This window comes from Coturnix japonica, chromosome 2 (genome assembly GCF_001577835.2).
Source record: "Coturnix japonica isolate 7356 chromosome 2, Coturnix japonica 2.1, whole genome shotgun sequence".
NCBI lineage: Eukaryota > Metazoa > Chordata > Aves > Galliformes > Phasianidae > Coturnix > Coturnix japonica.
Genome location: NC_029517.1, coordinates 40932189 through 40960061, shown reverse-complemented (window position 1 = coordinate 40960061; position 27873 = coordinate 40932189). Strand labels below are relative to the sequence as shown.

The window sequence follows — 27873 nt, the reverse complement described above, 5'->3', positions numbered from 1 at the left end:
TGTTTTCTTCTCTCTCCTCTCTCCCATCACTGCAGTGACCATCTCTTGGTTGAGCACAACGCTTCATCTCATCCCAAAATGCTTTTCTGGCACAGTCAGCCTGAACATTACCACCATCACCAGTATCCCACCGCTAACAGCAGCTACCTGCGGTAAGATAATAATGATTGTGGGTAATTATAAATAACAGTAGTTATAACATTATGGCACCCAATAATGTAGTCTGTGCAGCCTTTGCTAATGCACAAGCTCAAGCTTTCATATAGAGCTGGTGATTGTAGACCCACTGATAAACCTCTGTTCAGTGGAGTCACTGTAGTGCAGATCTACTTTACTACAGCTTCATGATCTTCCTAACTGTGCCACCCTGCGAGTGCTTGTAACAGCACTGAAATGTCTAACAAATGCTTTAAATGATATCCACAAATGTCTTAACTTTGACTGTTTCTCTTTGAGGTTCCGTGAGTATTCCAAGTGTAACGCTCTTGTTTATGTGAAGTCATACAGACTTAGAAGTATCTCAGTGTCTCAGGGGTAGTTTCAAACATGCGTTCTACCTATTGAAGTTCAGTTGATGTGCAGCCCCTTGTAGCATCAGGGAGGACACAGTGGTTAAACACCGTGCTGCAATCTGATGCAATATACATCTTATTGCATCAGTGTATTCTAATGAACTTACCTTACCTCTTCGGAACAGAATTATTTGTGTACAAGCAAGTATTATCTGTGTACTAAAACACTATTTGCGTGCAAACAATTGCGTACAACTTTATTTGTATTCAAATGCTTCTTAAAAATGACTGTGTTTAACAAGGGCAAAGTTCACAGATTGCAGATAATCCTGACTTGGAGTTTCAAACTGTAACATGGCTGGCTCTGTTCAACCTCACCTTATTGCATTTGAGCTTATGAGTACAAACATGGCAGTGCTTAATGCACTTTGATACGGGCATCTGCTTCAGGCCTTACCTTGCACCTTCAGCCTGGCCGTAGATGTTCGGCTCTGTCAATACAGAATCACAGAATGACCCGGGTTGGAAGGGATCTCAAGGATCATGTAGATCCAACCCCCCTGCCTGGCAGGGCCACCAAACATACACATTTACTAGATCAGGTTGCCCAGGGCCCCGTCCAACCTGGTCTTGAACACCTCCACCACCGTCTCAAGGACGGGGCATCCACAACCTCCCTGGCAGCCCGTTCCGGCCTGACCACTCTCCTAGTGAAGAACTTCCCCCTAACATCCAACCTAAATCTTCCTTCTTTCAACTTAAAACCCATTTCCCCCGTGTCCTGCCTATTGTCAGCCCTTTCCAAGAGTTTACTCCCCTCCTGGGAGTTAAGTTCCCTTCAGGTATTGAAAGGCTGCAATGAGGTCAAATACATCAGTCCCACGTCTACATGGAAGTAAGGTTTGTATAGAAAGAGCTGACTAATGCGAGGATGTCAGTGCTCGTGGGGAGCAGATGGCGAAAGGAACGTGTGTACGGGGGGTTAGAAATGCACGATTTAACTGATGTTCAGCACCTTGGATGTAACTGATGTTCAGCACCTGAACTGACAGCACTATTCATGAGCTGGGGTTTGGTAGATGAGGCCGCCTCACAACGCCCCGCCGCCACTTCCGCTTCCTCTCAGTTTCCGCTTCCTCTTACTTCCGCTTCCTCTCAATTTCCGCTTCCTCTCCGTTTCCGTTTCCGAGATGCGGTTCCCGTCATGCCCCGCTCCCCCGTCTCGATGTCGGGATGATGCCGCTCCGTATCGCCGCGCTCCGTCCTGAGGCGGGGCTGTTCTCCGTGACGCCTTCACGGTGTGAGGGGAGCGCCCGCTGGATTGGCTGCCTCCGCCCCCTCATCCTCTCCCGCTCCCTTCCCATTGGTCCTTCCCACAGCGGGCGGGCCGTGACCCGGCAGCGGCGGCTCGAGGCGGGGGTTGTGTGAGAGGCCGCCATGTTGGCGTGAGGCGGCGCTGGGCCGCGGGTGCCCGCGCTGCAGCTGCCGCCGCCCCGGCGAAGGATGTGGCGAGAGGCGCCGCTGAGCTGGGTCGGAGCTCGGACGGCGGCCCCGAGGGGTGTCCGGTCACGGGAAGAAGGGAACGGGGAGGAGGCGCGGCCGCCGGGCCCTCGGCTCCTCTGGTCGGCCGGGCGGCCGCAGGAATGCTGAGGCGCGGCCCGCGCCCAGTCGCGCCACGGGCGAAGGGTCCCCCCGGGGCTGAGCGCGGCGCGCTCCCTCGCTCCGCACGCGTTTGTCCGTCCCGCCCCGGCTCGCGCCGCCCCCGGGCCCCTCTCGCTTCTTCCCGCCCCGCGCCGCCCGCCGAGACGCCGCCTCCCGGCGGAGGCTCCGGCCGGGCCGCTCCTCCCCGTCCGGCTCCTCCCGCGGCGCCGCCGAGCCGCGGGGGCGGCGGAAGATGCGTGGGTGCTGAAGATGGACGAGGTGAATCGAGTCCGGGCTGGTGCACGACTTCGACGCCAGCCTCTCCGGCATCGGGCAGGAGCTGGGAGCCGGCGCCTACAGCATGAGGTGCGCCCCGGGGGCGGGCGGGCGGGCTGCTCTAAGCGGAGCGAGGCGGCGGCTTTACTGCTTCCTTCCTTCTCCTTCCCGCTGTTCCTGCTTTTCCCCTCCTCCCCTCGTTCTCGTTTCCCGCACCCCGAGAGCGGGCACGTGGCAGGGGGTGCCCTCTGCTGCTCCCCCGCCTGCGGCCCTGCCTGCCGTTCCCGTCCCGAAACCGGCATTTCCTGCGCCTCACACCTCTAAGAGAACATTGTGCTGCTCGGTTCTAGTCTGCACTTGGACTTGGCAGCAAACCGTGGCTGCCTTCTCTTTGTAACGTTGTAGAAGCGAGTAAACGTTGTGGCTGTTAATCGAATAGTAAGATGGCTGTACTTTACTCACTCTGTTTATTGTTTCATATTTATGCGTGGAGTGGGCCTTTGATGACCTCCATTTTTTCCTCCCTTTGCCATGCAGCTCTTTCTATTGGAGCTCAGCAGTTTCTTCTCCTCTTGACTGTTTTCCAGGCCTTACTGTAGAAATGTTTAAGTAATCTCTGGGTGTGCTTTCCAAAGTTAAGATAAGCTTAGAAATAAAGTGTGTTTGATCTAAGTTATGGGCAGAGCGGTTCGGTTTGTAACTTGTTAGTGTCGAAAGGTTTGAATGGGCTTTCGAAGGATTTCCCTGTCTGTTTATGGAGTTAATCTCTCCTCCTAGTAACACACGGTAACACAAAAAGAATATTGGGAAGAACCTTCCTCCAGCTCTATGGCTTTGTATTGGGTTGGTGTGTGTGCCCTGATGCGGAGTATTTGGCTTTATTCGTGTGGATATTGCTAGTGAGCAGTAATAGCTGGTTTCTTTGAAGGAAGCTGGCCTGACACAGCATCTCTGAAGATTTATCTTTAAACAGTGCTCAGAATTTCTTTACAGTCTTGAAACTCAGCTTTTCTGCTTTTCTTTTTCCCCTCTAATTCAGGCAATGAGTGTATAGCCAGGAATTTCAGTACAAATGGAAGTATCTTTAGCAGTAGTGAATGTGAGTATTGCTGTTATGTTAACCTGGCAGGGACGATGTTGCATAGCAGCACTCATCCTCCTGGTGAAATGGATTTAAGTTGAAAGAGGGAAAGATTTAGGTTGGATGTTAGGGAGGGAAGTCTTCACTAGGAAGAAGTGGTTTAAGGCCCTGGAACAGGGGCTGCCCAGGGAGGTTGTGATGCCCGTCCATTGGAGGTGTTCAAAGACCAGGCTTTGGACGGGCCTCGTGGGCAACCTGATCTCGTGTATGTTTGGTGGCCCTGCCAGGCAGGGGGGTTGGAACTACATGATCCTTGAGGTCCCTTCCAACCCGGGTCATTCTGTGATTGTGTGGTGATTTCCTATCACTTAAATATCCATGACCAAAGACATTATCTTCATAGCGTAGCAATAGAAGATAATTTTGGGGACCACTGATCTTTGGTGTGAACTATTAGAAGGTGGAGAATGATTGAAAAGAGAACCTCAAGGAACTGCTTGCCATTTCTCTAGCAAAATTCTGTATGTAACCAGAGTGATTTGCTGTATTAATTGATTTAAGTTAAATGAGCACAAATATAAGAAGTACATTAGTACACGTGGTTGAATTTTTATGTGTAATTTAGAGGCACAATATATGGATTTCTTTAAGTGCATAGAACCCCAGTGGTGCAGAAATTAAGGCCTGTCCTTAGGAAACGTGATTATTTCAGGCGTGGCTCCATTTTTGGGACATGAAGTTGGTTCGACTCTCCTGTCCCCTTGGAAAGCACAAGGTGTGTGTGGGGAGCTGGAGGCAGTGGGAGGCTGCTGCAGGTGGTTTGGTTTTGCTGTGCTGTGGGAAGCTGCCTGTGGCCTTGAATGCTGAGGGAATGTTGTACATCAACTCGCCTCCGAGGCTGGGCATGAAGTATCCACTGAGGTTATTTATGTTGAGTTAGGAGACTATCCTCCAGCTCATCCTATTGCTCTCAAGTGAGAAAGAGAAAGACCCTCACAGCTTCTGGGTCTCCTTTTATTGACATCTATTTAACAAGGCTGGCTCATGACAGTTACCATCCTAACTTTGCAGTCCCTATGCAGAAAGATAGAAATGGAGTTGTGTGGTTCAGGCCCTGCTGCCCCTTGTGGCTCTTTCTGTCAGACAGAATCACAGAATGACCCGGGTTGGAAGGGACCTCAAGGATCATGTAGTTCCAACCCCCCTGCCTGGCAGGGCCACCAAACATACACCCTTACTAGATCAGGTTGCCCAGGGCCCCATCCAACCTGGTCCTGGATGACTGCTTACTTACCCCATATCCCACCCATTGCTCTGAAACTGCCACTGGTAACACATTCCTTTTTTAAGACAAGGGCTGACTTAAGGTGTCCCACAGAATGTTTTTGTTTTTAAATAAGTGCGGTGTTTTCTGCATCACAAATAAGAAGTCTGATGTTGTAGTAGTCTCTTCTACTTTTATGTCTTTCACTGCAGAAAAAATACTTTTCACTGACCTCGGGACTGTGTAAAATACGATGTTATGTACTGATCAGCTTTGGAGCCTGATTCTGTGTGCAGGCACAAGTATGTAAGTATTTGTCAGGAAATAGGTATCTGGGGAGAGAGAAAATCCACAAACCGAAGCCTTTATTGCCACAGAAAGCATTTCTGGTCACCAGTGGTTCAGTGGCCGTGTTGAGAGATAAATCTCATTCCACATCACTGACACTGTTCTGGTTTTTCTTTTCATTTCTTCCCCACCATCCCGCGGTTGGATACGTGATAAGAGGTCAATGAAAAGGCCTTTCAGCTCCCATACTTGTATTCAGTGTTCACTCCTCATGGTGTACAGAAGAACTGAGAGTAGGTCTCTTAGATATCAGCAGTCCATACCCCAGATGGTGCAAATTGGAGCAGCTGCCTGGTCTCCATGTGTTGGAGAAGAATCAGGGATATGCGACCGTAAACAAACCTTGGTTGTACACTGTCTTGGTTCCATGGCGAGGTTAGGAATACAGAGCTTGTAGGATTGTGCTGTGTGGATGGATGTCTGCTGCCAGACTTCCCATAAGCCGAGGCCTTGAAGCTTTTGAGTTTCCATTCTGCAGGTTTGCAGGGTTCCCAGCACAGCGGTACGTTTGCACCTGTTTTCCCATTTGTCTTGTGTCACGTCAGAGAAAGTTGTTTCCCAGCAGCTACCGCTGGTGATCTCTTCTTACACTGAATTTCCTTTTCTGGATGTAGGGAAAGTGCTGGGTGGTATCAGCCTGTTTCTTTACATGTTCCTATTGCTTGTTCAGACACCTGAACAGCGCAGAGCTTAACTCCTATTCAAACAGTGCTCCAGAAACATTTTTCTCAAGGTATTAGCCCTTGTAAACCGTGGTTTAAAGTTTCAAAAGATCTGTGTGTTCTTGGATGCTTTAGTGCTCTCACACCCTAAAGCACACAGTGCAGACACAGATAAGGCAGGTGATTGATGTAGTGTCACTTGCAATTTTGATGACATGCTAGTTCCTATTCTTGTAAGGACAGGAGGTGGCTCTTTAGTTTTATGACCATCAAATCAATAGGCAGGATTTTGTATTTGGAAGGAAGGTGATTTTTGCAGCCAACAAAGGCATTTCACAAGCATGGGAAAAAGTCAAGTCATGTTTTTCTTGGCCTTTCTGTACTTTGTTCATGTGGGCTACTGAAAGTGGGGGAGCTTATCACGTGTCATCCATCCCACTGGGTGCTGTGCTTCAAGCTGTGATGTGCACCTTGCTTCCTCTTGTGTGCATCACCACTCTCGTGTGCTGCGGCTTCACGTGTGTGCTTCTCTGGCTTGGATAGTTACAGCTGGGTGTTGCAGAGGTGTTTACAGCACACTTCTGCTGTGTGATGAGGATTAACTCTGGTTGTCTAGGAATCATTTCTCCTTTCTCTAGCAGGAAAGAGCGCTTTCACTTGAGAGCTTTAAATAACAAATCATGAGGGCCCAAGACAAGTCTTCCCTTCCTGGAGCAAATAGCTTCAAAAATGTATCTTGCATCAGGAGAGTAAACCTTGATGGGTCATCCAAGGTTTGTCTGATAGGTCATCCAAGGTTTGTCTGCTTATTCACATGCTGTCAGTAAGACTAGCAAACAGTATGATTGGCGAAATAGTGCTGCTCTGTTGTAGCTCACGTGCTGTGTTGGACAACCTGAGCGGAGCTGGTAGAAGCGCCTGCTGCTAATCTGCTTTGGACCGACTGATAAAATTGCACCGAGTGAGTGAGCAGAAGGATGATGACAGGATGCTGGTTATGATGTGGTGCTCAGGGATATGATTTAGCAGAGGGTTGTTAGAGTTAGGGTACTATGGTTAGGCTGTGGTTGGACTTGATGATCTTCAAGCTCTTTTCCAACCTGGGTAATTCTATGATTCTGTGATGATTTCCTAAGTAAACACAGGGGTTCAGTGATTGTGTTATTTTTTTAACTATGCATGAGAAAGAAAATGAGCATAACCCATTATGCCCGCCCTTGGGTTATGTTTGGCAGGATGGGGTTTGCCTACAGTAACATTTTCCACCACGCTCAGCTGTGTAGCTGTATGTTAGGCTGTGCTATGTGCTGATAGAGATCCCTAAGTAGCCCTGCAAAATATTTTGGAGGGGGAAGGGAAAATGGCCCATGTGGCAGGAATTCCTTATGCCAGCTGCGCTCAGAAAACCTGCTCTGCTGAACGATGGGCTCTCAATTATTGAATGGGATGGGCCGTGCTCAGTTGTTGTGCCTCGGTGCCAGAAGAGCCTCATTGGAGTGAGACAGAGCTGATTTCTGAGTTCCTTCCTTAAGAGGAGTTAATAGTTGGGTTGAAATCAGGGGATGTTTCTTTGTCACCGACGCTTTACAACCAAGATTTGCAGGAGTTTATTAATACCTTACTGATGCTCTCAGCTTTAATCTCTGTTTGAATGTGAGAACGCTGACATTCCATTCTCGTAGTCAACAAAGCTAAATGTTAATGAGATGGTGTTTCATGTCATCTCGGAGGTAGTTTTGAATTGCTCCGGCTTCTCTTTCCCTTTGGAATGTGCTGGTGCCCAGAGGACTTTCCTTTCCCAGAGACACGTATGCTTCTGTGTGGGGACAATCTCAATCTCTTCAGGTTCTTTTAGACTTTGTGCCATTTTTCTGGAGCTTTTTTTTCCTTGGAATGGTGGCTTTTAAGGACGTGCTTTGTGTGCTCTTTACAGCTAAATGGTGTGGTTGGAGTAGGATGCCTTTTTCCCTCTGCAGTAGCAGTTAGTCATCACCACTCTGCAAGTATTAGATAAAGCAGGTTTCAAGCTGCTTAAATTTGTCCTCAGTGTTTGGTGGCTTCCAGAGCCTCGTCTGTTAGTTTAACTGCCTCCTTAACCACTGCACACATTCTTAAGGTAGGCCAGGTGCATTTTCATGTTCTACCTGTGGTTTACAGGTAAGGACTTGAAAGGTGATTTATGTAAGTACACGAGAGACTCGCTTTTCAATCTTGTGTTAGGTGAAAGCAAGTACTGCATGCACTGAGGGCCGTGGATTATTCATTTGGTGAGATGCTTTGCATGCCTTTTTTTATTGCACTTCTGCTCTTATGTGTGTGTATTTTAAACACTTTAATTATTCCCATGTTCTTTCCATTTTAAAGTTCCTCCTTGTAAAAGCTCTGACAACTGTTCAGCATTCCAAAGTGTGTCACGGACACAGGTTCCTGGTGCTGAAGTCCCATCTTGGGGCAGTGCTTCTCCCTGGCTCGTGGCAGGGCTCCCTCCCATGTTGGGCTGCCTCTGCTCAGCCATGGGAGGCTTCCCTTTGTCTTATCCTCACATAGTAGCCCACTGACCTAAGGCATTTTCTCTCCTGCCTCTGGATATGTGGCAGCTTTTGTCTATAGAAAGGAGCTCTTTATCTTTGTTAAGGAATACAGCCTCCTCTGGCTTCCAGGTCTGGGAGCTGACATCGCTCCAACAGGCTTTTAGTGCTTTCTCATACTAAGCTTCCTGCCTTATTGCCTTCTTTCATAGCATCTCCTGTGCCTCCCTCCTAATGGAAAGGAGCCAAGGAACCTGTGTGGATGTCTTTTTGAAATTCTACTTGTTACTTCTGGGAGAGACTGCGAACCCTCTGTGAGAATTGCCTTCCAATAGAGCAGGCTGGAACAGCACTTAGCAATGACAAAACGTAACTTTACTTCAAAAACTCTACAGAGTACAAAGAATAAATGGTAGTTCATTTTGGACAAGACCTGTACATTTCTTTTACAGAATGTGTTAAATTAATGTTTGTAATAAATGGAAGGGGAAGAAACATAAGAGAGATGTTTGGATTAAAGACTGAGCAGTGGAGATGATATGAGATATCTTGCTTCAGTTCAGAAACCAGTCTTTGCAAAAGGCTCTGTGGTTCTGCAGGTTGGAATTTAATCAAGAACAGAAATTCAGTGGTGGTAAAACACTATCCTGGAGTAAAACTCGCTTATCTCTTTGAGAACTGGTGGCCTATTTCTGTATACAAAGGCAACAAATGAATACACTGCTAGTACAGAGTATTCTGTAGAAAGTGTGTCATTGGTTGTGGTAAAGTTCAGTTTCTTACATGCTGCCTGTGGATGGCATGGATTACTGTTTATGCTTCAGAAAATAGAAATGCAAGGTTTGCCAGTCTTTTTTTGTTCAGTAAGTGAAGCAAATTACTGTATATGCTGCCTGTACCTTGTGAGTCTGCTGCTTAATTGTTACTGGACTGTTCGGTGTGGTAAAACCAATTAAGTCTGAAAAATATTCAGTGTCAGCGGAATTCATGTTAAATAAAATTACATTAAATGGGGAGAAGGATTTTCAGTTGTGTCTTAAATTTTGGGCGAGGTGAGGCCAACAGTCTCACAAAGTTATTGCTTTTTTTCTTTTCAGTGATGTTTTGGCGCTGCCTATTTTCAAACAAGAAGATTCCAGCCTTCCACCAGAAAATGAGGCTCAACACCCACCCTTCCAGTACGTTATGTGTGCTGCGACATCTCCAGCAGTGAAATTATATGATGAAACTCTGACGTACTTGAATCAAGGTTGGTATGCATAGATTGCAGGCGTAACTATCCTGAATCCACCAGCTTATGGTGTAAATATCAGAACTAAATTTGTTCATATTTTGAGTCTGGGTAACTTGATAGCGATCCTGTGTTGTCCACGTGGTACGTGGATCACGGTATGTCTTCTGTTTGAAACAAGCACAAGTGCAGCTACCTCTGTAGTTACCAGCTGTGCGTGTCTCCCTTTTGTCTTGTCTGCATTTATCATGAAGTAGATGGATATCCCCACTGAGTTTTGCTGGATTTCTTTTGTAGCCTGTGTCTGGCTTGTGTGACACTATGGCTTGCTTTCTACAGGCAGCAGTGAATGCTGAGTAATACAATATGTGACAAAACCTCCCTCACCTCTGGAAATGCCATTGCTGCCTTAAGTTCAACCAGCTAGTGTTTTCAACTGCAATCAAAATTCTTTTACAGTTTTTGGACTATATTGATAACCTTTGTACACTCTCCCTCTCCTTACTCCAGCTCTAATACCACAGGATCACTGTTCCTTTGTGGGTTTGATTTTCCTTTGTGTACCAGCACATAGAAGTCTCAATAGACTGCACTGTAGTTAGAAGGCGTGGTTCTTCAGCACAGTTTGTGTGAAAAATACCAAACCAAAAAACATACACCTTTTATTTTCCACATCCTACTGCGTTTTGGTGCATTTTATCTTTTTAGCTCAGGTGCTTCTTTGAGCAATGCACTTATTATGCAGGTCAGAGGACATACATTAAAATATGCATTGCTGAATTTTCATTGGTACCTGAAAAAGTTTCATTGCACACTGGGCCCCTTAATTCAATGAGAGCAGATTGTATCTAATTTCATAATGACATGGTGACAAGGAATCATTTTGAGCTTTCCATGTGAATAAAGTTGCCAAGTGCTTCATCTTGCAGCAGCAAGTCTGTCTAAATATACCTTAAACATTACTTGACTTGTCTACTGATGGGAGAGTATTGGAAGTTCTTGAGGCAATTAGTCGTGTCTTACAGACACATGATTGCACAGTTCAGCAATTTGCTTAGTCAGGCTTACTCTTTTTTTAATCACTTTTTGTACCCTGCGTGCTCTTTAGCAGTAAGCAGTACAGTTGCATCAGTGTGCTGGACCAGCAGCGTGCTTGGCACTGTTTAGAAAAATCTGGTATCTGTAGAAATAGGCTTTTTCTTCAGGGACAGGATCCAGCCTCCCTGCCCACACAGCGCTTGAAGGTCAGCTCAGCACGCAGGGGAAGCAGCACAAGATAGCAAGCTGAAATAAGAGGTGCTATCTGACTTCTGAGAGAGAGCTTGCCATTTAAGTACTGCTGTCTGAAATAACTGTAATTGTTTCATCTGGCCTTGAAAATCTCTGCTCATATAAAGATTTCTTGCAGAGTTGTTTTGTGGTTTTGCAGTGTCCTAGGTAACTTGCTGACGTTGAAAAATAAAGACATTGGTATACACTTGTTCTAAATAAATTCATTTACTGCTCGGATTCCCTCTTCAGTTTCATAGTTATCTTACTGTACTGGATCAAGGCTACCAGAAGCCAAGAGAATGTTTACAGTATCTGTTAAGGTAGGATGACATTTCCTAAGGGAACACCTAAGTGTGTCCTGGCTTTACTCTCTGTCAGTAAGTGTTTTAAAGAAAGTAGCTAATGGAATATTTTAAGTGATGAGGTTTTCAGCTAGAGCTGATGCCAGGAGTTCAGATCTTGGAGTGATGATGGTTGTTAGGGTTTTTAGTTGTAAGAGCTGTTAAATGAGTCCGTTGAGAATGAACATCAGAGCTGTAGGACAATGTTCTAAGCTGGCTGCTGTTCAATTAGATGTACATCCTCAAATAGCAGGGATGGTATGGGAGAGAATCCTTGTTAGAGGGAAAGCTTGTAGGTTTGTTTATACAGCGCAGCTAGGCTTACAGTTCTGTGAATGCAAAGGACTGCTGAGGAGAGATGAAGCATGTCAGCAAGGAAATGCTTGCAGAACATCATTATGGGAAAACCACAAAATCTCTTCTGGGAAATGGGCGTGGTTAATAATCTCTCAGTTGGAGAGCAGTTTGTCAGGAAAGGAGATGGGAGTCCAGGTGGACACCAGATTGAATGTGAGCCAGTAGTGTGTCCTTGCAGGAAAAAAGGTAAATGGTGTCCTAAGCTGCATTAGGCAAAGTATTGTCAGCAGGTAAGGGAGACGATCCCCCTCTACTCAAAACTGGTGGGGTCAGACCTGAAGTTCTGTGTCCAGTTCTGGGGTCCTCAGTGCTAGAGATGCATAGACATACAGAAGAGGCCATGAAGATGATGAAGAGACTGGAGCACTTCACCAATGAGGAGGGGCTAAGGGAGCTGGGAATTATCTCATGTACAAATACCTGAAGGAAGGGTACAGAGAGGAAAGAACCAGGCTCTTGTCAGTGGTGGCCAGCGCTAAGACAAGATGCAGTGGGCACAGACTGAAACACAGGAGGTTCCCTCTGAACACTAGGAAACACTTCTGCACTGAGTGGGTTACAGAGCACTGGCAGGGGTTGTCCATAGAGGTTGTGGAATCTCTGACCACGGAGTTAACTCAGAAGTTGGGAGTTGGTCTGGATGTCTCATCTTGAGCAGGTTGGAAGAGGACCTCCAGAGGTTTCTTAACCATTCTGTCATTATTTGTTTGTGTGAAAGAGCGTCCTGCTATGTATTTGGTGTCAAACATTGGGCAGTTAGATTTCGTACCACTCATCGCTGCCCTGCTTCTGTGTCTGTTCTTGAAGAAAGAGCTGAGAGAGCACGTATAGTGCTCAGTGGAGATGTGACTGGAGTAATCAGTGCTGTGCCACTTTTCATACTGTCAAAGCAGCTACATTTCCAGAGCTCCAGATTGGAATGTATCTATATGCTTGTCTCAAAAATTTCTTTGTCTTCTTATGAAATCTCTTAAACAGAAGTTTGAGGGACTGATACTCTTGTGTAAGAATCAAAGGTTGGTTAAGGTGCACTGAGCACAAAATGGCTTTGTGGTCTGACCATTCTGTTGATAACACATGTTTTCTTTACAGGTCAGTCCTACGAAATACGGATGCTGGATAATCGGAAAGCTGGAGACATACCTGAGATCAATGGCAAACTGGTGAAGGTGAGCATCAGTTCTCTGAGAGTGTTGCTGTCAAATCTCTGCTGTTTTTGCATATAAAAAAAGAGTAGCTTTTAACCCTTAGTTTCACAGCAACTCACAGAGGGAGATGGATCTGATCACTGACAAGAGTAGACATAGTGGAACCTTATGCTTTGTTTTGTTGTTTTGCTTGTTTTGAGTTTACTGCAAATTAAAGGAATATACACATACACATTTTCCCCATCTATGAATGAGTTCATTTCATGTAACTTTAGATAACTAAAGGAGACCTTATCGCTTCATTTAGCCTTTGCGAGGTCTGCAGTCTGATCTGTTCTAAAGATGAGATGAATCTCTGTTGAAGTACATTGAACTCAAGTATCTAAAGTAGGGTGAGATGAATCCAACCCAGAGGCTGTGCTCAATTTGTAGTAGGTATTATTAAAGGAATGGCCTAGTGGTGGTGGGGAGGGGGTTGGAGGGGGCAGAATTAGATTTTTCTCTTTGCAATTTTTATCAAATCTTCCAGGAAAATGTTACTCATGTTTTGTGTTCTGAGAAGGAGGAAAATGTTAAGTTACTTTGACAGCAGTACTGAGAAATTAAACCAGAACAGTGTGCCTGTGGGAGGCTGAATCTTTACCTGTCAGCTTTGGGCTGTGTCATTGGAGTAATGTGGCTGGCCTGTATAGTCCTGGGCTTTGTTCTTATGTGTCCGTGGGATGCTTGTTCAGAGATAATTTGAAGAAGCATTAAGCACAAGTATAACATTTGGCCTTGGGAGTTCTGCAATTAAATCTTTACAGCCAGGCATTTTGACTTGCCATAATGAACATGTTGCATGTTTTGCCCCATTAGGTGCTGCTTTGTTATAGCTTTGGACAGTCTCTCTGCTGCAGTTGTGTAGAATCATATATAGGTTATGAGCCATTTGGTGGGTGGAATGAGACAAAGCAGAGTAAAAGTTTTATAAACTAAACTTTATTGTAGCAAGGTATTGTGCTGCTACATCAACATAACCTCCACTTTGGAAACCGAAATGCCAGAATCTCAGTACATTAAGAAAGAGGATGCTTTACACTGATGAATTTGTGCATCTTCTGAAGTTTGATGCTTGTCAACCAGGGGTGGTTTGTTGGTGCCTGTCCGCAAGAACATGTGCACTCTGTTATCGTTGATGTAAAATCAAGACAATATTATATACCTTGAAGACGTGCTGCGTTTAGAAGTCCTTAGTTTGATTCTGTTTTTAGCACTTCTGCTCACAGTCGATGACTGTAGACGATACAATATATTTGTTTTCTCTGTATTACAAATTGTTTTGTTTGTTCATGCAGCAGAACAGAAATTTCTTTAGTGTGGCTTGGAGCACAGCTGCAACAGAACTGCTCATAAGGATGGGTACTGCTGGATAATTGCTTCCGGATTCATAAAGTTAATCAAATCCTAGTATTTTAGATAAATATTTCGAGTAGAATATCTGGAATAGCTTAGAGTTTAATACTACTTATCATTAACTAAAATAAGTTTTAATGTAAACCTGTTTACGAGTACTAGGAGGAATTATTAATCTCATGTCTTAGAACTTTCTACAGTAATTCATAAAATTTCCAATGAAGAGATGAAATGGTGGAGCTGTATTCCCTCCTTTTCTAAATAAAAGATGGTTTTGTGTTTTCTTTCTAAGACAAGTTTATGTAGCCTACGCAGTGTTGATGTTGTGCTGCCAGTGTTGCTCACTTTGCTGCATGTGATTTATCGTGACCTTTAGAATAAAGAATTTGTAAATCTCTTTTTCCATTTTTACCACGTTTTCAGCTGTTTCCTTCTGTTGAGTTTTATTTCAGTGCTCTGGGTTATTTTGGGATACTGATGGTTGCCAAGGTTTTTCGTTTTAAATTTTTCTGTAACTATGTGTTTGTCAGCTGTATGGCTATTTTGGAATGCTGTAGTGCTTTGTCTTCGGGCTGTTTCTAGGCATATAATAACATTGTGGCTCATCAGATTATTGTTCTCTTCCTTATTAGAGTATTATAAGAGTTGTGTTCCATGACAGAAGGTTGCAATATACCGAACACCAGCAGCTAGAAGGATGGAAGTGGAATCGCCCCGGGGACAGACTTCTTGATTTAGGTATAATTGTTTCTATCTGTTGGCATTTTATTAGATTAAATACTCGCATTTAAATCGATCATGATCATATTTATGCTAACATTTATGCTAACTGATGAAAAACACAGCACAGTGTTCTGTGTGCCACTCAGTCATAGTGTATTTTGAACAAAAATGTTCTTTCACTTTCACGTACCTTTAAAACCTTGAATCATAGAATCACTCAGGTTAGAAAAGACCTTAAAGACCATCAAGTCCAATCAGAGCCTAACAATACTACCCAAACTAACAATCCTCTGCTCAATCATGTCCCTGAGCACCACATCCAGATGGTTTTTAAACACATCCAGGGATGGTGACTCAACCATCTCTCTCCCTGGGGAGCCTGTTCCAGTGCTTAAGACGTGCTGCTGAGTAAGGTAGCAACTCTGCGCCTTTATACACTTAGTACTCTTTGTGATTTTGATTCCTGAATGTTACTGTAATTAGGAGAACACAGATAAAAATAACTTTCTGTAGTAGGTTGTGGAAGTGGCATCAATGTGATTTCTTTGCTTTGCATAGCTTTATACTTTTATTTCATGAGTCCTGTTTCTCTGATGGGGAGGAGGGGGGAAATAAAAAACACCCTTATACACAGAGTACTTTGTATGTTGAGCCTACTAAGATTGTTCAGATCTGCCCTAAAAACTGTTTTTGGCAGCCCGTGTTTTCTCATTGTGCTCATAAGTGCTCGTGGTAACCTTATATTAAAATGTATTCATGTTGTTTTCTTGGTTTATGATCATTTAAAAATCTATATCGCTTGTTTTAATGTAGATATTCCAATGTCTGTTGGAGTCATTGATATCAAGACAAATCCAAGCCAGCTCAATGCAGTTGAATTTTTATGGGATCCAACAAAATGTACATCTGCTTTTATTCAGGTTTGAAACTTTACTTGACTGGATGTTTGTGTTTGATGCCTTTCAGGTCACAAACAGGGGTAGATTTGCACTAGGAAGTTCCTTAGTTTCTAACATGGCCATTAAATAGCAGTTTTCTAAGCAGCACAGGTTCTCAGCAGCTGTTAGTTATATGAGGAGTTTTGCATTACAATTTCTAGTGTGCTTTTGTATCAGACTTGTTTTCACTACAAAGAAAAGCATAAAGTTTGAGGTGGCAATGTTCGTGATTCATTATAACTCATAGTTTCAACTTAGTTACCTTCTCATTAGATACTTTTGGGGGATATTTCTAGCTAATAAAGATGTACTTTCCAAAAAAGTCTGTTGCCTTTAAATGAAGGTGGTATTTGAAAATGTCCTGTTTTCATATGAGATTAAAAAGCTCTTCCAAACCAGAGTCTTTCTGTAGCTTTGATAATACTCATGACAAGTAACTCTCAAGTTTATTCTAGCTACAGTACATGAAACAATAGTATCTTGAAGAAGTTTTTGCTATATTCGTGATAGATAAAGTTTCCATGCTAATACGTTTTTCTTAAAATATGACAGTTCACAGCAAATTCTCAGAATCTGTAATGAGTTGTGGGTTTTGGAGAGACGTTGGTCTCACATAGGCTTATTTCCTTTCTTCCTTGTCAGCTCAGGTATAACATTTTTGGCTTCATTTGCATGTGAGTGGGAAAATACAAGTTAGTTATGCAGATTGGTCCTCAGATAGCTGGGTCATTTTTTGCTTGCCATTAGAAACATACTTGTGTGGGTAACACTTAGTGAAATTCCTGTGTAGAGTACTTCAATTAATGTTATTTGTTCGAATTGGTTTTTTAGGTACATTGTATCAGCACTGAATTTACCCCTCGGAAACATGGAGGAGAGAAAGGAGTTCCTTTTAGGATTCAGGTTGACACTTTCAAACAGACTGAAAATGGAGAATATACAGATCATCTGCATTCAGCCAGCTGTCAAATTAAAGTCTTTAAGGTAAGGGTGGAAAGCAGATATTTAATGAGTCACCCAAAGGCTCTTTTAAAGATGGGGGACACCTTTATATTACTGCTTGACTTCTGAAATGGGATTTCAGTTACAAATCTGTTTTCCTTCTGCTTTAAGTTCATGTAACTGTTCATTTTTAGCCAAAAGGAGCAGACAGGAAACAGAAGACTGACAGGGAAAAAATGGAGAAGAAGACCACCCAAGAGAAGGAGAAGTATCAGCCTTCCTATGAGACCACCATTCTCACAGAGGTAACAAAGCAGATTTGCTTCTGTTTGCTGAGGAAGAAACACATAGGCATAGTCTTGAAAGGATTTGGGAAGTATTAGTTCCACGCAAAGATAGGCTTTTGTTTGGCAAACTTGTCCAGCAGACAGCCACATTAAATTTACAGACCCTGTTTAATAAACCTCATTTAGATGATAGATGCTTGTATTAACGCACGCTAAGGCAGCACACTGTTTGGCTGACTGTACTGAACTCAAGAGCCTTTTGGTACACATCTAAAAACCTCCCAGCTGAAAAGGCTGGGAAAAAAACCACACCAACAATTAAAACAGGGGGGAATCTAGAATTTAATTAGTTACTAAGATTTCACTTCAGACTATGGGGTTTGTTTTGTTTCTTTTTGGACATTATTGAGTTTAAGGCCAGAGCCTCAGTCGGTTTTTGCATTTTCTTTTATTTAAGCACCAATTAGTTCTATACGGTTTTCTAAAGAATTTCAGGGATTTTAAAAGGCTTTTAGATCTTTCCTCGCTGTATAATGAAAAGAAATTGATCCACATCTTTGGTGTTTGTCCAGATGAGGCTTGAGCCTATAATTGAAGATGCAGTTGAACATGAGCAGAAAAAGTCCAGCAAGCGGACTTTGCCAGCAGACTACGGTGATTCTCTGGCAAAGCGAGGCAGTGTAAGGGACTTCTGCTTACCTTTTCATTGTGCAAGATACCTTGTGCAGTGTTAGATATAGGAGAAACTTCCATAACACAAAGCAAAAATATTTTGATTGCTGTGTCTTAACTCGATCCGCTTATGTTTACCAATTGCTCCATCTTTGTTCTTAGCAAAGGAATACTTCCTAAATCTAACACTTAAGATAAACTGTTGCAAAGGGACTGTATGACTTTACAAAAGTAAAGAGCTTTACGTTTGTCCGACTTTAAATGAAATAGCGTTTTGCTTTCCTGTATGTGTGTGCTTAGTGGAAATAAGAACAGTGAAATGTAGTGAAAATGTTTTGTCCCGTATTTTAATTTACATTCAATATGAATTTCCATGTACATCGGTATTTTCGAGTGACATGCAGTGTTGCACATGGTTGATCATTATTTACTGATTTTTCCCTTAGCCATCTACATGCTGTGCTCCGAGCGGGCTTAATGTAGTTCAGAACAGTCAGCACAGCTTCATGTTGTGTGTATGTGCACCCCTCAGTCTGAATCTAAAACACTTCTGGTTCTTCTCGTCAGGGGTTAGCATTAGATTTCCTAAAGGCAGATACCAGTGGGACCTCAATAATGGTTAAGATAAGAAACCATCCTGCATCTTCCGTTTGGCAAAGCTGAAATGTCTGTTTATTGTCTGGCCATGGAATACAATTATTTGGCTGTTGTTTGAGCAGAAATATTGCCATTACCTTTCCAGCAGCAATGAGGCAGCGACTGCCTGACTGTTGTCCCTCAAACGTTATTTAGTTTTGCATTTATGATCTATTAAAATGATGCATAGGGTTTGCTCCAGCGTGTGCCTCTTGTTTGTAACCAGGGAGGGATCAGGCGTTATTTAGATGGGTTCTTCAGGTACTTCCTCCCTCCCCCTCCACTCCCCAGCAGCCTTAAGCGCTGAGCTGTCTGAATTTGCCTGCTGCTCTTTGTGGGTGTGGGGCTTGAAGGTCCTCCTGTAGGATTCTGCTCTGCTCTTCTATCCTGAGCACCTGGGTATTTTCACGTCACTCGTCTTTCCTTTCTCATTCATTTCCACAAGAATGCCGTGTAAATGTGCCTTTCCATCATTGCCTTTTTTTTCTGACCTCGTGTTTTAGGATGCAGTGTATTCACCGCAGTGTCTGCACTAATTCTCTCAGTATTATAAAAGGCTGCAAACGTATCACTGCATCCTGGGCTTCAGAGCAGACATTTATGGACAGGTGACTTTCATCCAGAGGCCGTCAAATGGAAGATGCACACTATTTGTCTTTCAGATACACAGAAGCCAGATCTTACCTAGGGAGGAAAAGGAAAAGCAACCAACACTTTCTTTTCCCTGCCTTGAATTGGATGAGGCAACAAAGCAAGCAGTGACTTGGCTGACTGTTACATTTGGTTATAGTGCTTTATGTGTCACAGTCCTAAGACTACCATTTGTTAAGCTTAGTCCACTTGTGGGGTTCGTTGTTGTGCTACAAGGCACAGATGGAAGTTAGAAAACTTCCAGGTATAGACCTTAAAATAGATGGGAGCCTTATGTTTTGGTTATGAAATACTGCTGCAGAAGCTACGTTTATTCTGTAAATGACTTAAGTTTAGAATATGAAACTTTGAGGCTGGAAGAGCCAGAAAGTGGAGCTGGAGCAGAACGATTTAGCAGCAGAAGCATGTGGTATTTCTTACACTTGCTTCTCCTTACATCCTTTATCAGTAGTGGTGTATGTACAGGATATGTAGTATCTGTGTATGTAACATTTGGGGAATACCTTCTGCTACATTCAGAATAATCAAGTCTGTAAGAGTAGAAGTTTTCCACTTCAGACAAGAAAGGGTCTGCAGCCGCATGGGGCAGCAGTCCTTTATAGGTTCTTGGAAGAAGCTTAGCATAATGAAGTAGCTGCCCTGTTGTCTAAAGGTGATGCTGTGTGCCAAAGTGTTAGACTGCTTTGGAGCATGCTCTTGTTTTGTGTTTATTTGAATACATTATGGAATATGCTATGTCTAAAAAGTCCCATGCTCTGGTGGTTGGTGACCCTACACACAGTAGAGGGGTTGAAACCAGATGATCTTTGAGGTCCTTTTCAACCCAGGCCATTCTGTGATTCATTCTTTGATACACGCAAAGGAAGATTTTTCTGTCTTCCAATTTAACTCAGTGAAACCCTTAATCAGAAGTCTGTAACTTCATTCATACCCCATACAGAAGGATGATAAAGATAGGAAGCCAGAATAGTTTTCTCCTTATCAAGAATCAGAAATGCATAATTTCTGGAGTATGGTTTTATCTGAAGTGATGTGTCAGTGTGCTAGTAATGGAGAGCAGTGCGTGCTGACACCTAACAGCTTAACCAGGGTATATTTTAGCTGGTTGTTGCACAGAAAGATAGAGCACCAGTGCTTCTTCTGTTCTCTGGTGGCTCTTGACACACTTGGATTCATCCTTGGAGTGACATTTTTCAGTTTTCAGAGTTTATGTGCAGTGGCCAGGGATTCCTGTGTTAACATCAGTAGCTGATTGGATGGCCCTGGTTAGCTCAGCTGTGGGTGTAAGAATGTACAGAATCCCGTGCTGAGTCACCACAGCTCTGTAAGTGCAGCGCAGTGGCTCTGACTGCTCTCTGGGGAGAGCCTGCAGCAGCAGGCAGGTCCGGCTGCCATCTGTGATCAGCCCCCCTTGTAGAGCCCCCCAGGGTCCAGAATTGCCACGTGGGATGTTAGAAAGGCTCCAGCCTGCTGAGTCTTCATGGACTTGATGCCCAGAATTTTGTCTAAACCTTTTTTCTGACCTGATAGGTTTCTGCAATGTTGGACAATTGTGTGTTTTCAGAGCTCAACCAGAGCAGACTAATTGCAAGGAGACACTGGAAGAATGTGTGCCAAAGCCATTTCTAGTTTTCATGCTGGGCTTTTTTCTACCTTGGACTATTTAATATTAGGTATCTCAGTGTCCAAATGCTCATCCCTGCCATACACAACCTGTGACAGAAGGAAGTAGAGCTGAGCCAACAGCCACATTGCAGGATCAGTGTTACATAGTGCTGCTGCTGTTGTTGGTGGTTGGTTTTGAATAGGACTGAAGTATGTTTCCCTGAGAAGAAAGGCTCCTTGCTTTTGGTCCTTTTCATCTCGAATCTGCTTCTTTCTCTCTTTAAACTCAGAGCTTTGTTGTGAGAACTTCAGCTGAGTTTGAAAGAAACATGAGCAGCAGGACGTGCCTTGGTTCAAAGCCTGTGCTCTGACACCAGTGCATTCTTCTGCCCCTGAACGGAAATGCTTGTGGAACTGAATCTAAGTGGAGTAGTGGCTGGGGATGTACAGGTTGCATCTGTGCATTCAGACGAACATTTTACATTAAACTTTAGTTAGAGAACCTCAGACAATTAAGGAAAATGTAGTCAGCTTCAAAAATACTCTAGAAAAACAGCTTGTGTTACGGTGTTGAGCTTTTGTTTAAAATTATGCCTTTAGGGCACGTGGTTCTTTGAGGTGAGCTTTAAAAGTAGCTTCGGTAGGAACAGCAGCAGGCAATATGCAGCATGGGAGGAAAGGTGGCTGATGCCTGAAGGTCTTTGTGTGGCTGCCCTCCCCATGCAAAGCTCTGATAAAACTCTGGGATTCCTTTACTGGTGCATGATGTGTGTATCAGAAATGTTGGTTGTTCTAACAGGTGCGGTCTGAGCTTACTTTATCTAGGGCAGCTTGGTTGTTCTAACGCTGCCTTGTAACATACCAGATCTGTTTGGTTATCATTTTTATTTCAAGCAATGAATTTGCAGTATAATTTTGAAAGGCTTTTATCATGATAGTTTACAAAATAAGCCAGAAAAGACTTGGACTAAGCTGGATAGTTGTCTTATTGAACACTTGTGATCGCATGAATTTGTGCGTAACAATTCCAGCCTACCAAGCAGCTTAGGAAAGGCAGCACATACAGCACAATTTTTAGTCCTACAATAAATAACAATTTTTGTTTAACAGAACTCAGGTTGTATTTAATTGCTGCCATATTAGATTGACCAGCAGTGTGAAGTTGAGCTTCTCATTCTTCCTTACTGCTGCTGAACACCTGCTTTATACCTGCAGTTAAGCGGCCTGTTCATTCAAGGATGAAGGAAGTTCTCTGAGCAGAGAGGTTGGGGGTGGTTGGTTTTAAACAGAGCAGTCTGTACAGGTTCTCTATTAGTTCCACCACTGTTGCCTTCATTGTGTTAACTGTGAAGGTGTGAGTAGCATTCTTCCAGAGAGAACAGGGAAACACTGGGAGTATCTGCATGTCATGTATGGGATGGAAGGAGTATGTATTTGGAACTGCAGGTCAGAATTCAGTGTGGGGAAAAAAGCCCATCTTGGATCTAAGTAGAAGAATTATGCATGAAAGTAAAAAATGAACTGTTAAGAGAAACTGAGTTTGAATTCTTTACCTTCAGTGCTCACCGTGGCCTGATACTCCAACAACATTTGTTAACAATAGTCCTACTCCTGCTCCAACTTTCACCTCTGCTCAACACAATACCTACAGTGTCCCAGACAGGTAACTTCCTTTTCTGTTGCCTCACTAAAGATTGCATGCATATATCAGCTATATTCAGAAGTGCCTTCTGAGTATATCTAGAACCTTGCTGCTGCTATCTGATTTCATCAGGGAATGAGAGTGTTTTGCTTTGACCTATGGATTTATTTGAGAGTCTGATATAGCTTCTTCTTTCATTAACAACTCTCTCTCTTCCCCTCACACAGCTCACATAATTTGTGAGACATAAAAGGTCTTCATTGCCTTAGTAAAAAAATGTCCCATTGAGACGTTAATTAGGTTATTGCAATTAATCTTGGGTGATCAAGGATTCACACTGGTATAATCTGTATACTTTTGTTAGCTTCATATTTTACTGCTCTTCTGCAGTCAGCCTTTAAGACAGACAAACATCTCATGACTGCTGGTAAAGCTGCTCCTCCAGGTGTTGAGGAATACAGAGGTTAGGAACTGGATGATGCTGTATCAGGGTGTGATGATCTTTCTCTCAGATATGTTTATTGAGTTGCAGCCTATGCCGTGTTTAATCTGTCTTAATACCTTTTTTTTCCCCCTCTCCCCCATAGCAATTCTTCCTCCCCAAATCATCAAGGAGATGGAACCTCTCAAGGGTCTGGAGACGTGAGTGTTGGCTTCCTGGTACTGACTGTGGCTGCATTTGCATAAAGACGTATCTTTGCTTTATTTGTGTCTTAGCATTAATACCAATTGAGAGAAAGCATTTAACTGAGGGAGGCTTCGATATTTTGGGGGTGTGCTGCTTTTTTTTGTTGCTGTTTTTTTTTTAGTTCTGGTTTCTACATACAAATGTTGATGTCCAGCCTGGTTTCTTACAGCAGCTTCATCCTTCAGCCACAATCCAGGAGACGCAGCAGTGGTTGCTCAAGCATAGGTTCTCTACCTATACAAGACTCTTCTCAAATTTCTCAGGTATCAATAACTTCCCTTTTATTTACCTTTGTGTTAATGTGGCATCGACATTTATCAGAGCTTGTTTATGTGTGATTTGCCTTTTCAGTGCTCGGTTTATTTAGGCAAAGATCCTTGGAAAAGTTTTAAATCAGTTCTTTTTTTTCCCCTGGTAGTCTTCATATGTTCACAACAGCCTAATACTGTCTAACAGGTTTCCTCTCAAGCAAAAGATGTAGTGTAGCTTTTCTTGTGCTACTTCAGCTGTGTTCTTATGGCAGTACTTATGGGCAGTGATGGCAGATTATTCTTGCTGGCTTTTATCTCAGTCATTGTGAACCCGTAGAAAGCTGCTCATTGCTTTGTAGTGCTGGCCAGTGCCTAGGAGCAAGCGGGCTTTGTTATTCTTGGTTTAAACCAACACAGTTTCTTCTAAAAAATCATAAATATGCAAGAATAAACTTAGCAGAATCTTCATGTGTTTCTCCAGGTGCTGATTTATTAAAGCTGACAAGAGAAGATCTGGTACAAATCTGTGGTCCAGCCGATGGAATTCGGCTCTATAATGCACTGAAATCCAGGTAAAACACAGAGACTTTGTTCTGTTGCTTCCTAGAACATGGAGATGCAGGGAGTGAGAATTCAGCAGCTGGATGGGCGCTGAGCGCTGCCCCAGGGCTGGCAGCAGCAGTCAGATAGAGGTTCCTGTGGTGCCCTTGGAGAAGCCCTGCTGAGCTGTGGGCAGCAGTGGGCTCAGAGCTGTAGGGCTGGTGTAGGTGAGGCTGCACACTGCTGGCTTCCTGTACGTGTGAATTTGTTGCCACAGCACAGAGCAGCACTTGTAGGCGAGTTAAGAACAGCCTGAGGCTTTTGGATGTTACGAACAGCATCTTTACTGAGCCATCATGATTCTGACTGAAATGGGCACTCACTACTGTGAGCCTTTATAGGAGCATTTCAAGCGTACTGCTGGCATTAACAAATTACAAATAACACTTGTGGCAAACGACTTCTACCAGGGCAGGGAGGCATTTCTGTAACCGTGGTCTGTTTGCCTTGCAGGTCTGTGAGGCCCCGTTTAACAATCTATGTCTGTCAGGAGCCAGTAAGGAGCATACAACTGGAAAGACAAGATGCAGGCAACGGTGATAGCAGCAATGGTGCAATATACGGTATGGAGCGGGGGGTCCCTTAACATACCGCTTTTGTGTCTGAGAAACGCAAGATATGCTTATTAGATGCGTGTAGAAAGCTAGCTGCAAATTTAAAGCCTTAAATTCACAGCCATCTTTAGTTATATTTTGCTGTCATTTTCTGTGCAGCTTGGACAGGGAGAGACGGCCCCACTGTGTTACTCTCTTATGGCTTTAATATTGTTTTCCTAGGAGACAGCTCTTGTTTCAACACAGATGGGAACTTATGTTTAATTAAAGTTCTCGTCAATCTTTGAGTGGAGCTACTTGAAATTACCATTTTGTTATTGAACAGACATCCCTGCCCACACCCAACCCACCAGAATCCTTCACGTCTGTATGGGTTGCTGCTGTATTGGTAGCTGTGTTTGTTCTCAGGTGGAACAGATACGTGTTCCTGTGTTTTGAACTGGGGTGGAGGAGGGTCTGTAAATAGAGCCCCGCCTGTCAGATACGTGCTTTGCTCTGGATATCCTCAGTCTGTGGTCTGGGAAAGAAACATGTCCAAGCATAGAGCTGCTAAAGGCTGCTGGCACTATTAAAATAGAAGACTCTCAATACAACATCATACCATTGAGTAGCTACTTTGACTGTTTACCATGTTGTATTTCATCCCTGCTTCTCAGCTCCAATCTGCTGATAAGAAAACTTATTCAAATGAAAAAGGTCTTTCTTTATCAAAAAGATGGCAGCCCACTGTTTCAAGCAGCAATGTCATAGTGCAACTCAGAAGTATTGTTGTCTTTTAAGACACTCCAAAACTACTTCCAGAGTCACCCTCAGGTGACTCCAAAGGGCCATTAAAGCCTGCGCTGCTTGCGTTTTGTGCAGGACACAGGAAGAATGTGGTACTTTGCTTCAGTATCAGAGCAAGCAGAGGCCTCTCCCTGTGCACAGAGCTGTGCTCCTGCCGTTACCTTGAAAGAAAGCAGCTTGTGCTGTTTAGTGAGTCCAGGGAGAGCAGAGGAAAGGTATCTGCAGCTTCTAACCCTCCAAGAGCCGGCTGTATAAACAAAGGCAGGTTTTCTCATCCAGTTTTCCTTTTCCAGTCAGTGTTGTGCTTATTTGTGTTCTTTTTTCCTTTCCTGGCAGTTTATCATGCAATCTACTTAGAAGAAATGGCAGCCTCAGAAGTCACGCGCAAGCTTGCTTTGGCATTTAATATTCCTTTGCATCAGATCAACCAGGTTTACAGACAGGGTCCCACTGGCATCCACATTCTTGTTAGTGATCAGGTAATGGAAAAGGCTGTTTTTAGTACCTGATGTAATTAATTACCTGCTCTGGACATACAGAGGAGGGTTTCAAAAATGTTCTTTTGTTGTTGTTTTTTAGATGGTTCAAAACTTTCAGGATGAAAGCTGTTTCTTATTCACCACGATAAAAGGTACGGTATCTTGTAATGATAGTTGAGAACATGGATGTTTATTGCACCACCAGGGCTTGCTTAAAGCAGTCTCAGAGCAGTAATGAGCCACTTCTGCATGTGAAACCTGGGCCTGTTCCTCAGTGTTTTGATGCATTGCTGGACAGGTGTGGTTCTGCTTATGCCAGACTGACACTGCTTTCTCTTTCAGCTGAAAATGGTGAAGGCTTCCATATAATTCTGAAGTGACGCCACACAACTGCTAGACTGATGTTCCAGCGCTGAACGAAATCCTGCCTAATATGAAGATCATCCAAAAACTTAGGATCTAGCTTCACCGTATAAGATGTTTCATATTGAAAACACAAAATGACCTTTCTAATGAGCTGTTTGATAGGTGAACTTTCTAAGTCACTGCCATAGCTAAGTGTCCTCATGAGAGGTATAATGCCATGACAGCTTACGTACAGGCATGGAAGACAAAGCACAGGTGCTTGCCCTTCACTGAAATAAGGCAAATTATGGCCAGTAGATACAGTTTCTAGAGGTGAAACGCTGTTGCTTCTCTACTACCTGTATCCAGTTGGAGATGAATGTAAACTTATTTGAGGGCATTTACCTTTCTGTGCCAGTTTGTCTTGGACTTGCTTGTACCTTACGCTGGTTTTATTTTTTGATGTTAGCAGAGCACATATTAATCTGTGTGGAGATGAGTAGTTAAGCCAATCGTGATCAGGTTGTCGGGTCTCGGAGAGTAAAGCTGTCACAACAGCTTCCGTGTAAATTGTGTATAAGAGTGTATGTAAGAAGTGTAAATGCCAGAATAGGGCTTTGAAGAAGTCCTAGACAGATGCAATATATGCATGCAGCAAACTGCATTATTAATAGTACCTTACTGGAGGGATTAATACAAATCCTATGGGGTACCGAGTAATTGTGTTTTGCTTTAACAAACTTACTTAATGGAAATGAATTGCCTATGCATCCTTTATTTTTAGTTTCCTAGGTTCCCTGCAGAGCACCGCTGCAGTTTAACTCTTGGCTTGTAAAGTGTGGGGTTGAAACACAGTGGCAGTGAGGTGGCTCCTTCTGACTTAGTGCAGTTACACTCAGAGAGAGGTGAACCTGCAGGCACCGGGGGCTGCTGTCACTTTCAGCACCACCGAGCAGCTGGCTTAAGGAACACTAAACACATGCCCTGGGAGCCTCCTTAGCAGGTAAAACCTCACTGGAGCCACTGTTACAGACGAGCATAGTACCTTTTCTGTTGACTTCTCTTTGCCCTCAGATCCATACTGTAAAGCTGGTACAGTGCCTCCTCCATCTGACCCCTCCCTCCCTTCACTCTGAAGCAGGCATTGCGCTTTTTCAGCATTTTAGCTATTTCTTGTAAAGATGTGGCACAGCATTTCCTCCCTTAACGTCGCTCCAGCTCTTTAGGTACTCAGAAGGGAATACTACAGAAGGTATTGAATGACGGTTTCTTACCTGTCATTTTGTGCCTTTGGAAGTTTCCACCTTGTGCTCTGGCTTAAAGCTTGGCAATACTTTGCTTTTTATGCTGCAGTGTTCATTGTAAACAACTACTACAGCATGTAAAAAAAGCAACTTTGTTTTTTTTGTCCCCTCTCATCCCTGGCTCAAGCTTAGCAGGAAAGCTTTTAAAAACTGTAGCATTTTGAAAATTGCAATTCATCAAAGCTAGAGATTTGGAGTTTTTTTTTCCTATTCTTTCTGCACTGAAATTTTCTCTCCTTTTCTGCCTATAAGTTGTTCACCTTAAGGGGTATCGTTTGGTCCTGGTATTTTCTTGAACCGCCGATGGTCTTTTCAGCTCAAACCACCTTGAAATCTGAGTGTTTTATGACAGATTGATTGGAAAGTTATCCCACTATCATCTAATTTTAAAGAATATTGGAAGTTGTACAGTAGTTTGTCCAGCTCACTTGAAATTGGAATTAAATTATGGCACCAGCAAATTGCTTTTGTTTTTTAAAATAAGATGTACACATTTCAATTTAAGTATAATAAATGTTTTTCAATAATTTTGTAAATGTGCTTTTCTTTTTATTTGTCCTTCTGCTTTTGAAGAGTTATTAGAGATACTTCTGTAACAACCTGGAGCCTGCACCGCTTCCCCTCACGGAGTAGTTGGTAAAGGTTCATAACGGAGGCGGAGCAGCTCCGCAGTCACTCCTGTTTCTAAAGGAAAATTCAAGTTGGAAAAAACTC

The 27873-nt window shown here is 43.4% G+C and overlaps 1 protein-coding gene across 5 annotated transcripts; it reads left to right on the top strand.

The window, feature by feature from the left end:
• Nucleotides 1-52: 52 nt before the first annotated feature.
• On the top strand, nucleotides 53-27695 carry UBP1 (upstream binding protein 1). Of its 5 annotated transcripts, none has more exons than XM_015854162.2 (16): nucleotides 53-152; nucleotides 9410-9561; nucleotides 12606-12682; nucleotides 14689-14794; nucleotides 15593-15699; nucleotides 16549-16701; nucleotides 16854-16964; nucleotides 17519-17626; nucleotides 22070-22173; nucleotides 22740-22812; nucleotides 23010-23103; nucleotides 23573-23663; nucleotides 24145-24254; nucleotides 25368-25510; nucleotides 25611-25662; nucleotides 25853-27695. In XM_015854162.2, the coding sequence occupies exons 1-16, from the start codon at nucleotides 79-81 to the stop codon at nucleotides 25888-25890; spliced, it is 1593 nt and encodes a 530-aa protein (XP_015709648.2). In that variant the 5' UTR covers nucleotides 53-78; the 3' UTR covers nucleotides 25891-27695. The 5 variants fall into 5 exon arrangements, with proteins under 5 accessions (XP_015709648.2, XP_015709651.2, XP_015709652.2 ...); XM_015854165.2 differs by having other exon boundaries at nucleotides 54-152; nucleotides 22740-22794; nucleotides 23013-23103; XM_032442426.1 differs by lacking the exon at nucleotides 53-152 and adding an exon at nucleotides 2393-2519.
• Nucleotides 27696-27873: the final 178 nt, after the last annotated feature.